This window comes from Leptodactylus fuscus, chromosome 6, assembly GCF_031893055.1.
Source record: "Leptodactylus fuscus isolate aLepFus1 chromosome 6, aLepFus1.hap2, whole genome shotgun sequence".
Classification (NCBI taxonomy): Eukaryota; Metazoa; Chordata; class Amphibia; order Anura; family Leptodactylidae; genus Leptodactylus; species Leptodactylus fuscus.
Window position 1 is genome coordinate 21,087,898 of NC_134270.1, and position 14,738 is coordinate 21,102,635.

The 14,738-nt window shown below is 42.0% G+C and overlaps 2 protein-coding genes across 2 annotated transcripts; one reads left to right on the top strand and one right to left on the bottom strand.

Moving 5' to 3' along the window:
* Positions 1-405: 405 nt before the first annotated feature.
* Positions 406-3,800, bottom strand: LOC142209424 (manganese-dependent ADP-ribose/CDP-alcohol diphosphatase-like). The gene is made up of 4 exons (XM_075278413.1): positions 3,707-3,800; positions 1,919-2,520; positions 1,526-1,642; positions 406-1,427 (listed from the first exon to the last, which is right to left on the bottom strand). The coding sequence occupies exons 2-4, from the start codon at positions 2,517-2,519 to the stop codon at positions 1,087-1,089; spliced, it is 1,059 nt and encodes a 352-aa protein (XP_075134514.1). The 5' UTR covers position 2,520; positions 3,707-3,800; the 3' UTR covers positions 406-1,086.
* A 6,045-nt stretch (positions 3,801-9,845) lies between these two features.
* On the top strand, positions 9,846-11,396 carry LOC142209945 (E3 ubiquitin/ISG15 ligase TRIM25-like). The gene has a single exon (XM_075278978.1). It carries the CDS (start codon positions 9,846-9,848, stop codon positions 11,394-11,396), a length of 1,551 nt encoding a protein of 516 aa, XP_075135079.1.
* Positions 11,397-14,738: the final 3,342 nt, after the last annotated feature.

A 14,738-nucleotide genomic window follows, 5' to 3' on the forward strand; every position in this document is an offset into this window, starting at 1 on the left:
TTCTCTGGTATTGTATTCAGGTATGTGGTTATGTTGTTCACGTTATTGTTTAATTTTCTTGTCCTTTTCTGTTCCTATTCCGTCTCCCCTGTCTCTCTTTTTCCTGTTTTTTTCCTGTTCCCTTCTGGTTGTGTTCCCCCTTTTATTCCTTTCTTGTCTTCTCGTAGGATTGGTGTCTTTGTAGCGTTTGTATATCTGGTCCTCTGGTCTTTTTATGTTTGGTTATGTTAGTGTCAGCTTCTAATTTCTATTGTACTACTTAGACTCATGCCGATTCTTCTTATGTTTGTAGTTGCTTTTTATTATATTGTAAAAGCTTTCTTTTTTTCAATAAAAATCATATTTAAAATAAAATATTCTTGTACATAGGAGTAGTATTATAGTAGTTATATTCTTGTACATAGGAGCAGTATTATAGTAGTTATATTCTTGTACATAGGAGCAGTATTATAGTAAAGTGACTTTTTGAACACAGACCAGCAATATGGAAGCAACAAAAATGCAATGAGGTAAATATACTGTTAAAATATTTGGACAGATTTATTAAGACTGTTGTTTTGTAGGCTATTCTCAATAAAGGCCCCAACAGATTCAAGGCCTCTTAATAAACATGTCTGTGCACCATCAGCAAACTGAAGAGGGGTTAATAAAATTCCCCCCCCCCCCTTCGGTATATGTATATCTAAAAACTCCTCTAAGTCTCATTTTTTTTTAGTACTAAATGTATTCAATCATTATAAATAATAAACAGGCACGGCTGTTTTAACCCATTGGTGGGTCCAGTGAAAAAGTGTCATTAGTGCCCCTTCCCTCACCGTGGCTTAAACATACCTGACCCACCAAAATTACGTCATGACCTGTGCCGGGATATTCTGCACAAAACTGCCTTCTATTACAAAGCAAGGACTTTATAACTTCCTGCTCTGTCAAAGGCTTCAGCTGTATCGTCAATATAGTCGTGAGTCGAGCTCTCCTGGACATAAAGTCTTGTGCCCTGATTTGCGACCCACACAACCATAGTGCACCATTTGCCTTAAAGAGACCCTGTACACAGGTAATGATACTGTCACATGACCAAGTGAAATCTCATTCTTGTTTCCCCAAGGAAGTGCTAGAATGTGGGTTAGTCTTAGTCTCCTTCCGGTATGGTAAGAACCGGTCTTTCACCCTCCCCCTCCCTCGTAGAAGCAAGCCATCTTCATAAACAAAGACTGTCCCAAAGGCGTTGGTGCCTGCGGGTGACTCAATGACCCCTTCCATAGTAATATGGTGTATTCCATGGGAGTCCTGGTAGTATCCACCACTGTGGTCATGTCCAGCAAAGTAACAAACAACGCTCTGGTGAGACTGGATGGTTCTCAGGATCTTGTCGTAATTCCAAGCCAAGCAGAGACTGCGCATAGATTTTGGGTGGACTGGGATGTGACCTGCGATGGAGACAATAAAATATATTTACATTTGTGGGTGCCCCAAAAAATATTAGCCTATTGCCACTCAGAAAGGGCCTAAATGATGTAGCACTTACCAGCAATGATCACCCTCTCCCCATTCTTGTCAGAATACGTGAGGACATCATTCAGCCATGCCAACTGCTCTTCACCCAGGCCACCATTAAACTCCAACAGGTGAAAGCTTGATCTATCTGCAATGAGATTAACAGCAAGCTCAGATTTCTACAAAAGAATCTACCTCCTAGATCTGTTTTCTCCCAAGGTGTAAGAAGGAGGTCCTACAACCCTCAGAGTTGAGGTGGCCACGCACATGCCCTCCGTTAACATGAAGAAGAATTATGGAGACCACCAAGTGACAGCTCATCAAGGTTTCCATAACTAATTCATTCCACTAGAAAGTGACCACTTTTGCGCCACCACATCCACATTTGGGGCTGGAAGATAAATTTTCCTTTTTAAGTGCATACCTCTGAAGTTATGTTGCTCACCATCCAAAAAAGCCAAAGATTTTTGGTATCCATCACTGGTCTCTTGTCGGCCAAGGACACTTAAGTCATAAGTGTCTATAAGAATGAACCTGAACTTAGTGTGAGGACTGAAGTGATACACATAATAGTCCATATTGTCAGAGATTCCTTCATGACTTGGGTCAAGGTCATCTTGGCGTTTGTCCTCTAGCCATGTTGTACTAAGCTTTGAGCTCATTAAATAATCTCGAGTGAAGTTATAAAATTCATGGTTTCCCCAGACATGGTGGAAAGGCATTTTTGCCATCTTAATTATGGAAAGTACAGTTTCAAGCGAAGCTTCTGATTTTCCAGTCCTTTTATTGAAGCCATCAATGATGTCTCCAAGTTGTAACACAAACTTGGGCCTGATGTCCTCAGAGTTCCACTCCCTTATGGCATTCTGCAGGTGGAGGCAGCTTTGGCTGTAGTATCTCATGGTTTTCCAGCCACTTAGTCCATCTGCTTTATTTGCATATTGAATATCTGCTATGACCCCAAATGTAAAATAGGGGTGATCGTGCCTACAGAAACCTCTGGCGTCCTTCTGAGGTTCTCCCATCCTAGATAGAATACCAATAAGAAATTAATTTATTGAAAGTCACACGAAGCCCATACCTAGCCCCATTCAGGGGAACCCCAATGTTTACAACATGGCGTCCACTCTAATGACTGGACAATGGTACCCGTAAAGCATAAACGGGGGACAGGACGGGAGATAGTCACCAGGTATTAGTGCTAGCACTGAACCAACAATGCTGTAGGATGATAGGAGTGTTACATTCTGCGTGAGAGTATAAGATTGGAGGTCAAGAAACATAGAAGTGCTACATCTTCTGTCAGATAGGAAAATTAGATTGTGAGCTCTTGGGATTAGGGAAGTTGATGGAGTGATACATTTTATGTGATATAGGGAGATTAGATTGCAAACTGCTTGGGTCAAGGAGGATTAAAGCGATAAACTGTGTGTGATAGGGAGATTAGATTGTGAGCTCTTGGGCTCAGGATGATGGGAGTGATATATTATGTGTGATATATGCAGATTAGATTGTGAGCTCCTGGGTCAGGATGATGGGACTGATACAACAAAGTATGGTGTGAACTCATGGGCTCAGGATGATGGGAGTGATATATTGTGTGTGATATAGTGAGATTAGATTGTGAGCTCCTGGGCTCAGGATGACGGGAGTGATATATTGCATGTGATATAGTGAGATTAGATTGTGAGCTCCTGGGCTCAGGATGACGGGAGTGATATATTGCGTGTGATATAGTGAGATTAGATTGTGAGCTCCTGGGCTCAGGATGATGGGAGTGATATATTGTGTGTGATATAGTGAGATTAGATTGTGAGTTTCTGGGACAGGAATGATGGGGGAGATATATTCTATACATATCCTTTAAAAGGAGGGACGTATAAGAGGTTCATGTACATTAACCCTTTGTTTTGTCAATTATTACAAATACTGTGATACATCTACTGAGAGACCTAGACAGACTGCAGATCCCTGAGCATCCATGTCCATATTTCACACTCACGAGAATCCAGGAAGGTGACATATTGTGTTACTAGTTCCAGTTACATCAGCTCTATAAGCCAAACAGCCCCCTGTATCTCCCTGACTCCTGTGAGTGTGACAAAGGAGGAAAGTGATCCTTGAAGATGTGGGGAGGAGTTGAACTTGTACCATACACCCTCTCCACTAAGCTATTGCTAATCCCAGCATGGAGTGGCGTAGTGTCACTTACCTCACAGTGCAGCGTCTGCTCCTCCGTGTCGCCAGCCCTGTACTTATAAACACAAGACACGCCCTGCAGCAGCGAGCCTTAAAGAGGACAGAGAGAACTAGTCCGAATCAGAAAACAAGTCACAAACAAAATCACGAGAACATCACTGCCAGGAGCTGCAATGGACATGACATCACTCGCCCCAAAATAAACTCTCAAGTCCTCCTCAGACAGGTTCTCCTATTTATCAAGTCCTAATATGGCTGCTATGGCACCTCGCTCAGAGGGTCTTACCCATACCTCCAAACTTTCAAAGAGCCGAAAGAGGGACCAAACTTAGCCCCGCCCACATTTATGTAGATTCCGCCCATTCCCATTCATTTTTCATGTGTTTTCACACAGTATAATCCTCCTACAGTCACCTGTAAATTATATTCCCCCCTCCATCTCTCCCCCAGTTTCATGTCCCCCCATCTCTGACCACAGTTTCATATCTTCCCATCTCTGTCTTCAGTTTCATGTCCCCTCCACCTTCCAACGCTCCCCCGCCTCTCTCTCACTCCAGTCACATAGTTGTAGGCCCAATGTGAAGTCATCACATCGCGCCTACACATGCAGGAGCCGGAGCGCAGCGGTAAGGCAGGAGCTGGGCTGTGAACGCCGATGAGTTGAAATCAGGACATACCTCCCACCGACCAGGACAGGACACCGAAATCGTGAATGTCCCGCGGAAATCGGGACGGTTGGGAGGTATGGTCTTACCCAGCTATTCCAGGCTTCTAAAGGGTAAATTTATCTAGTTATATAATGAGAATCCCCCTGCTGCAACACTGCCATATATGTTATTCAGGATTCTTGGAAAGTTAGTTGGCAGGCACAACCAAAGATATTATGACATCCCCCATTCAATACTGCTCCTATGTACAAGAATAAAACTACTATAATACTGGTCCTATGTACAAGAATATAACTACTATAATACTACTCCTATGTACAAGAATATAACTACTATAATACTGCTCCTATGTACAGGAATATAACTACTATAATACTACCTCCTATGTACAAGAATATAACTACTATAATACTACCTCCTATGTACAAGAATATAACTACTATAATACTGCTCCTATGTACAAGAATATAACTACTATAATACTGCCCCTATGTACAAGAATATAACTACTATAATACTGCTCCTATGTACAAGAATATAACTACTATAATACTGCTCCTATGTACAAGAATATAACTACTATAATACTACTCCTATGTACAAGAATATAACTACTATAATACTGCTCCTATGTACAATATAACTACTATAATACTGCTCCTATGTACAAGAATATAACTACTATAATACTACTCCTATGTACAAGAATATAACTACTATAATACTGCTCCTATGTACAGGAATATAACTACTATAATACTGCTCCTATGTACAGGAATATAACTACTATAATACTGCTCCTATGTACAAGAATATAACTACTATAATACTACTCCTACATACAAGAATATAACTACTATAATACTACTCCTATGTACAAGACTATAACTACTATAATACTGCTCCTATGCACAAGAATATAACTACTATAATACTGCTCCTATGTACAAGAATATAACTACTATAATACTGCCCCCTATGTACAAGAATATAACTACTATAATACTGCTCCTATGTACAAGAATATAACTACTATAATACTGCTCCTATGTACAAGAATATAACTACTATAATACTACTCCTATGTACAAGAATATAACTACTATAATACTGCTCCTATGTACAATATAACTACTATAATACTGCTCCTATGTACAAGAATATAACTACTATAATACAGCTCCTATGTACAAGAATATAACTACTATAATACTGTTCCTATGTACAAGAATATAACTACTATAATACTGCTCCTATGTACAATATAACTACTATAATACTGCTCCTATGTACAAGAATATAACTACTATAATACTGCTCCTATGTACAAGAATATAACTACTATAATACTGCTCCTATGTACAAGAATATAACTACTATAATACTGCTCCTATGTACAAGAATATAACTACTATAATACTACTCCTATGTACAAGAATATAACTACTATAATACTGCTCCTATGTACAATATAACTACTATAATACTGCTCCTATGTACAAGAATATAACTACTATAATACAGCTCCTATGTACAAGAATATAACTACTATAATACTGTTCCTATGTACAAGAATATAACTACTATAATACTGCTCCTATGTACAATATAACTACTATAATACTGCTCCTATGTACAAGAATATAACTACTATAATACTGCTCCTATGTACAAGAATATAACTACTATAATACTGCTCCTATGTACAAGAATATAACTACTATAATACTGCTCCTATGTACAAGAATATAACTACTATAATACTACTCCTATGTACAAGAATATAACTACTATAATACTGCTCCTATGTACAATATAACTACTATAATACTGCTCCTATGTACAAGAATATAACTACTATAATACAGCTCCTATGTACAAGAATATAACTACTATAATACTGCTCCTATGTACAAGAATATAACTACTATAATACTGCTCCTATGTACAATATAACTACTACACACATAGACAAAATTGTTGGTCCCCCTTGTTTAATGAAAGAAAACCTCACACTGGTCACAGAAATAACTTGAATCTGACAAAAGTAATAATAAAATAAAAATTCTATGAAAATGAACAAATGACAGTCAGACATTTCTTTTCAACCATACTTCAGCTGAATTAAAAAAAAAAAAAAAAAAAAAACCTCATGCATTATCTATCAATGTCTCGCTGTCCCCCTATTTTCCCCTGGTTAGAGGTACGAGGCAGGGCTGCCTGCTATCGCCTCCGCTGTTTGCTCCGGTGGTGCAGCCTTTGGCAATACTACTTTGGCAGGGCCCTATATATAACGGTATAACTATAGGATCCCGGGAGGAGAGAACTGCACTCTATGCTGATGCTCTTCTCTTATTTATGAGTGACCCTTCCCAGTCTTTGCCCAGAGCTATGGCCTTAATTGACAAATTTGGCAATTACTCTGGCCTGCGGACCAGCTGGACTAAGTCCTCCTATCTGCATATTGGCCGTATGCCGAGTATTGTTGGGGGGGGATACAGTGTGTCAGTTGAAAGTAGTCTTGGCCTGTAAATATTTGGGTAATGTCATTTCTAAAGACCATAAGAGCCTTTTAGAGCAGAATATTCGGGCCGCCCTGCCTTTGTCGGAGGCCGGCAGTATTAACCTTGTAGAAATGATAGGTTTGCCTAAGTGTCCATATGCTTTAAGCCACCCTGCTGTCGTGTCTTCTGAGTATTTGCTTAGCTGTCACCTATGGAGACTGGTTTGCGTGACCTATAAGTGTCACACGCGCCATTCCCTCTTTTGTTTAGCTTTTATTCTTATTGTGTTGTGTGACGTTCTTGGTCTCGCTCCCAGGGAGTGATTACACAGATGACAAAACCTCTAAACTGTTTGGCTACTTATTTCTTCTGTATTCGTGATGGCCTCTGCTGGTATCAGAGCTGAACTGACCTGCTCCATCTGCATGGAGATTTATAAGGATCCCACTAACCTGCCTTGTGGACACTGCTTCTGCTGGTTGTGTATCTCCAAGACATGGAAGTATCAGATTGAAGGAGAGTACACATGTCCAGAATGCATGAAGAGGTATAGGAGAAGACCTTCCCTCAAGAGAAACTTGAAGCTACAAAACATTGCTGATGCCTACAACATCATTTACAAAAAATCTGAAGATACTGGGAACCGATGTAGTTACTGCATCTTCAGCTACGTCCCAGCGGTCAAGTCTTGTCTACACTGTGATGCCTCCCTTTGTGATACTCATCTGGCAATTCACAGCAAGGCACCAGAACATGTCATGGTGGAGCCTACCCTGGTGTACAAAAAATGCCCCATCCATAAGAAGATCCTGGAATATTACTGCATGGAGGAAAGTTCTTGCATCTGTGTAATCTGCAAGAGCAATAGAAAGCACCAAGGACATCAGGTGGTGCCTTTGACAAAAGCCTTTGAGCAAAAATTGAAAAAATGCAGGACCATTCAGAAAAAACTGGCCAAGAACTGTGACAAGACAGAGAGAAGACTTCAGGGTCTACAAAAAGAAAAGGAAAGAGTGACCAAGAAAGCGGCTAAAGAAACCGAGAGAGTTACTGCCTTGTTCAATGACCTCAGAAGCCACCTGGAAGACCTTGAGAAGAGGGTCCTACAGGTGATCTCCGGCTGGGAGGAGAAGGCGTCACTTCCAGTCTTGAATATGATCCAAGAATTAGAAACAAAGCGGGATGAGCTTTCCAAAAGGGCAAGTCACATTGAGATACTGTGCAACATGAATGACCCCGTAAAGGTCTTGCAAGAAAAAGAATCAGGCCAAAAGAACTTTGCTGAAGTAGACAAAGAAAACAAAACCAACAAAGACAGGCTCCTTGATGTGGCCGAACTGGACGAGATCCTGATCTCACTGGAAATACACAGATATTTAGCGGACATTATGAAGGATGTGAAGAAACGCTTACATGATTGACCAGCGGGGTGAAGGATACCTTGTAAAGTATCATACTACTGTAATGGGGCAATACGGGTAAAGAACTATCCATATATATATTTATATTATCTATTTCTATATATCCTCAGATTGTGAAGGGAAGGGCATGTTTCTATACAGGGACCCTCAGTCCTGAGTCACCACAAGGCAATGCTGGAGGAGCATCAAGGCGGATAGCATCAGACAGGGCAGTATATGTCCAAATTTTATCTACTTTATGCCCCAGTGACTGTGTAGTAGGACTATCTATGGATTACAGAGCAAACCCATCCCCGGTATAATATGCAGTTACAAGGAGTTCTTGTCCTTCCTCCATTAGCACTTAGTCTGTCCTTATATTCCCATTATCTGTAATACACAAGAACTGCAGCATCACAAGCGAAAGAGATGAAACAACCATGGAAAAGGGAATAAAATGTAAAATGCTGCGCCGTATCTAATACTATTGTGTGTGATACTCTGCTAAGATGATGGATCTAACCCATTTATGTGTGACATTGATGGCTGAGCCAAGGAAATGGAGTTTGATTCATGAATCTGCCTGCTGAGTTGTGTATCTAAGCTTATCACATGCAATACAGCTGAGCTGATGTATATAGGCTTTTTATATGTGATTCTATCTGCTGAGCTCCTATATCTAATACCATCATGTGTGATCCTGTCTGCTGACCTGTGTATATAATCCCATTATAGGGAATAGAATCTGATAAATCACTGTCTAAACCCTTCATATGTCATAGTTGCAGCAAAGATGTGTATCTAAGCTTATGATAGTGATATTTTTATTTATACAGCACCAACACATTCAGTAGCAAATCAGAAATGATGATTATCATGTGATAGTGAGTTGCAGAGCTGTTACACCTAGACCATTGTGTGACACTGTATCTATAGCTGGCATGTGTGATATTGATGGGTTAGTTACTGTATCTAATCCTATCATGTGTGATACTGTCTGCTGAGCTGTGTATCTAATCCTATCCTGTGTGATACTGTCTGCTGAGCGATGTATCTAATCCCATCATGTGTGATACTGCCTGCTGAGCGATGTATCTAATCCCATCATGTGTGATACTGTCTGCTGGGCTGTGTATCTAATCCTATCATGTGTGATACTGTCTGCTGAGCTGTGTATCTAATCCTATCATGTGTGATACTGTCTGCTGGGCTGTGTATCTAATCCCATCATGTGTGATACTGCCTGCTGAGCCACTTTAGTCACTGTATAGACATGTTTATCTAGTGCTAAAGTAAAAGTCTTCTCTAGGTTTGAAATACCTGGAGCACAAATGGTTAATCTGAATTCCCAGGGTAATAAGTAACAGGCAGCAAGATGGGGAGTCCTGCATCTTCCTAGTCTTATAGGAGAGCCTTGTGGATCCTCCTTACCTGTTCTCTGGAGCCTGACCTGTAAACTCACAAAATCTCAAGTGAACTTGACTGCTGTGACGCTATCAGTGGAGAATTCATTGCACATGAGCGGGCAGGACTCACAGGCTTAAAAATTCACTTCCTGGTTCAGCTTCCGGTCTTTAATGATGGCGTCTGCTCCAGAAACCTGTTCTATCTGCCAGACTACATCTACTGGTGCAGTAACCCTGAAATGTGGACACAACATCTGCCAAAGGTGCACTGATGGAGCCCTGAACACAATGGAGGGCTCTGAAGATAACGTCTGTCCTGAATGTAAAGGAAAGCTTGAGGAATGTGCAGACAATAAGAGTATTACTTGCAAGGAGCAGGTTCAGCATCTCCAGTCTACTCAGGAACAGGAGGAGCAGCCAGGTATTCCTTGTTCTTATTGTATTTATTCTTCAGTACCCGCTGTTAAAACCTGTCTGCATTGTGAAGCTTCTCTGTGTGATGACCACCTAAGCGTCCACATCCAGTCCCCAGAACATGTCTTGTCTGAGCCTACCACTGTCCTAGGGAATCTTAGGTGTTCGGTACATAAGAAGATCTTGGAGTATTACTGCAACGAGGAAGAGACTAGTATCTGTGTCTATTGCTTGGCTGAGACGCACAGGACACATCAGCTGGAGACACTAAATGAGGCCACCACCAAAAGGAAGGAGAGGCTAAAAGATATTCTAGAAACACTAGACGCAAAGAGGGAACAGACAGATAAAGAGATCCAGAATTTACTGAAAACGAAGAATGAAATCCCTGACAAAGCAACCAGTCTCACCGAAAAAATGATGGCTCTCTTCAGAGAAATGAAGAGACAACTGGAAGATTTAGAGAAGAAAGTCTTAAGTGAGGTTTCCAGACAGAAGGAGCAGGTGTTGTCCTCCATCTCTGAACTGATCCAGCAGTTGGAGGTTGAGAAGGATGAGATGTCCAGGAAGGTCCATCAAATTGAAAAGCTTCTTGGCTCAACCGATGCACTAACCATCTTACAATGTCAGCTGGCGAACTTCTGTGAAAGTGAGGAGAGAAATGACATAGAAGAGATAGACAAACATGTCCACAGCTCCAGGAATCTGAATCACTTTCTTATTGCTTTGACCTTGTATGATGGTTTGGGTAACATGGTGACAAGGGTAAAGGAGGACTTTTACTCAATCGACTCTTCAGAGATCATGCTGGATATAAACACTGCTGCCAATAATGTCGCCATTACCGAGGACCTCAGATCTGCAATGTGGTCAGTGATGAACCAACGCCGTAAAGAAATGCCCAGAAGGTTCCAACAATATCAAGTTCTCAGCACCCAGGGAAGAATTTCAGGACAACATTACTGGGAAGTGGAGACCAGTGAAGAAGAATACTGGATGGTGGGCATGGCTTACCCTAGTACAGAAACCAAAGGTGACCAGTCTTGGATTGGCAATAATAAGAAGTCCTGGTGCCTCTGCAGGTGGCATGACGGGTACTCAATACGACATAACAGTAATGACGTCCAGATATTCTCCAGCATGTCCTCTAATTGCTTTGGGATACATGTGGACTATGACTCAGGTCAGCTGTCCTTCTATGAGCTACGTGACCCCATTAGACATTTAAACACTTTTCATGAAACGTTCTCCGAGCCCCTTCATGCTGCGCTATGGGTAAATGATAATGGGTGGATAAAAATCAGGAGATAGAGAGAGGTCCGCTCTACAATGGGAAGCTTAAAGGGCAATTCCAGGTGCTGTTGGTAGTCACCACAGTGAAGCACAATTCAAGCTTTTTTTTTTTTTGTACAAAACCATTTGCTAATACTGCCCCCTATATACAAATATAAGGATTTACCGGGCAGGAAAAACAACTGTTGTCTTATGAATTTTCTTTACAAGTATTAAATGGTTAAAGGGATTCTACGATTAAAACCTTTTTTTTGTTGATAATACATCGGAATAGTCTTTAGAAAAGCTATTTGTTTCTTACCTTTAGACGTGGTCTCCGCTGCGCCGTTCCTTAGAAATACCGGTTTTTACCGGTATGCAAATGAGTTATCTCGCAGCGATGGGGGCGGGGCCCCAGCGCTCAAACAGCGATGAGGGCGTCCCCACTGCTGCCAGAGAATTGTCTCCAGCGCCGCCGTCTTCTTAGTCCGCAGCGTCATCTTCAATGTCTTCTTCTCGCGCAGGCTCGTAATTTCTAGGCATCGGGCCTTGAGCAGAGCAGACTGCACAGGCACAGTATTGTTAGCGGCCATTTTCCCGTGGCCTGTGCAGTCTGCTCTGCTCAAGGCCCAACGCCTAGAAGTTACGATCCTGCGCCAGAAGAAGACATTGAAGATGACACTGCGGACGAAGAAGGAGGCGGCGCTGAAGACAAATCTGTGGCAGCGGTGGGGACGCCCTCATCGCTGTTTGAGTGCTGGGGCCCGCCCCCAATGCGGCAAGAGAACTCACTTGCATACCCGTAAAACGGTATTTCTAAGGTACAGCGCAGCAGAGACCACGTCTAAAGGTAAGAGATGAATAGCCTTTCTAAAGACTATTCCGACGTCTTATCCACACACAAAAAAAAAAAAGGTTTTAATGGTAGAATCCCTTTAATTACACCATTGTTTTCCTTTCCTTATCGATATACTTAAGTGACGTAACTAGAACTTCTGTATGAAAGGAAACAAATGTACAATGCAACCTTGGGAGACCAGAAAGTAATGGCCCCTCCCCATAGCAATATTCACACCCATTCATACATCATATGGAGACATACATCCCCTCAGAGCGCAGCGGTAAAATATTCATATACTTGAGTCTGTCATCCTTGTCCCTCTCTCCATAGATATGAATTAGAGATACAGAAAAGGTTCATCCCATTCATTTCTATGTGTAGTTCACTCCATGCCAGGATCGAGAACCCCCCACACATGTATACAGGCCGCTGCTTTATGTGCAGTTACTAACTATATAACACTCCCTATCATCCACACTGTGCATTACATACACTTACTATCAGATTGATGTGGGTGAAATACCTGACGCGTCCACTGATCAACTGTTCCAGAGTGAGTGCAGCGTCAGTGACATCACAGTCATTGGTCATGTGACCTGGTTGCTGCACTATTCAAGTGAATGGAGCAGAGTTGCAATACCAAGCACAGCCACTATATAAAGTACAGCGCTGTGCTTGGCAATCGAGTCCACAGGGCTTGTCTGAACAGCGCACACACATCTAACAGCGGATTGGTGGATGTGCCCACAGATCTAATACTGATGACTTGTGCTACTTGTCAATATCATAATCTTGGAAAATTTCTTTAATGCAGGCGGTCAAAAAGCAAGCAGAAACAGCTCACCATCTGAGGACTGGGTCCAGGTCTATCATATTGGCTTGTATTACAAAGAGCAACTGACAACTGGCATGTCAGGGAGTATTTACAATGGGTGCTGGGAAGATTCAGCCCTGGTAGGTAGCCAGCCAGGGCAAGTGTATTTCCACTCACATCCATGGCTATTGCTTCAATACTTTCATAGAATACTTCAAAGAGAAATCCGTCCAGAAAGGACCTGCTAACAAGTCACCGATAGAAGTTCACAATGTGCAGCTATGAGCTCTGACCACCACTGATGTCATTGAGAGCTCCCACAATGCATTGCAGCAAACCTTTAGAAATGAGTTGCGCCCTGAGCTCATCAATGTGATCCGATGCCATGTCCTTCACCTGATGGTTTATGGTCAGTCATTTATAGACCACAGATTGCCTTGAAGGACCATCATGCGACATGATCACATACACTGCCATTTACAAGCATGGCCCCTACTGGGAGCTCCTTTAATTGTGAAAGTTTTCCACCAAGGAACTGAACTTTATATCTCCAGATCTTGAGCCATCATCTTCGGAACCGTAAACTAAGTCACTATCCAGTCTAATGTAATAATATTACAGACTTTCTTTCAAAATCAGCACTAACCTTGCCCAAGAGGGTTCACCAAAGCCATACCAAAGGCAATGGATGAATCAGTATGATGCCGGTTTTGGAAGAAAGCAGCCCCAGCTTCCTAATTAAAGGGAGTCTGTAACCAGAGTTCACCATATGAAACCAACAGCACAATTACACGTATTAGGGTCACCAGAATCCAATGTTTTTGTCCACTACAAATCCAGTGCCAGAAAGTGATGCTCAAGTCTCATCTGTCCCTGTATTCTGGTTTGCACCGTGGATTGCATCATGTGCGCATGTCCAGTAGCCTGCTCTAGCCTGGCGAGTTCATCTGAACAGTTCTGCACATGCCTTAGGTGCCATCCATTTCGCCCTAGCCCTGTTAATCAAGTGAGTGGGAACAAAGCAAATGACAGCACAGAGAGGCATAGCAGTCTGGTGCACTAGAGACGCCCTCGGTGCTCCATTCTGCTCATTTGCATATTTACATTTCTAAGCCGATCATAGCAATGAAGGTCTGGATTTGTAAGGGACAAAAGCCATTACATTCAGGTGACCGTAATCTATGTAACTGTGCTGATGGCTTCATATTGTCAACCCCGGTATCAGACTTCCTTTAAGACAAAGAGGCAAAAGTTACATTAAGAAGACATCAAGGCCACAGAACCAGATTCTCTTCTTTTTGGATAAACATTTATTAAGGGGGCATTCACACTACGTATACTGAAGCTTATTCTGAACGTAAAACACGTTCAGAATAAGCGGCGTACAAAGCAGCTCCATTCATTTCTATGGGAGCCGGCATACTAGTGCTCCCCATAGAAATGAATGGGATGCTTCTTTCACTACGAGCAGTCCCATTGAAGTGAATGGGAAGTGCCGGCGTGTACGCTCCGGCATGAGCAGAGCTTGCCGTATACGCCGGCACTTCCCATTCACTTCAATGGGAGTGCTCGCAGTGAAAGAAGCAGCCCATTCATTTCTATGGGGAGCGCTCGCATGCCGGCTCCCATAGAAATGAATGGGAAGTGTTCGTCAGCCCTGCTGTAACGCCGGCGTGTACGGCTGTGATACACGCTGGCATTACGTAGTGTGAATGCCCCCTAAAGG

Excerpts from the sequence above, each read along its gene's own strand:
- LOC142209945 (XM_075278978.1), top strand. The coding sequence starts at position 9,846 with ATGGCGTCTGCTCCAGAAACCTGTTCTATCTGCCAGACTACATCTACT.
- LOC142209424 (XM_075278413.1), bottom strand. The coding sequence starts at position 2,519 with ATGGGAGAACCTCAGAAGGACGCCAGAGGTTTCTGTAGGCACGATCAC. Across the intron at positions 1,643-1,918 it reads TGAGCAACATAACTTCAGAG|ATAGATCAAGCTTTCACCTG; the intron begins GTATGCACTTAA and ends ATCTCATTGCAG. Across the intron at positions 1,428-1,525 it reads GGAGAGGGTGATCATTGCTG|GTCACATCCCAGTCCACCCA; the intron begins GTAAGTGCTACA and ends TCTCCATCGCAG.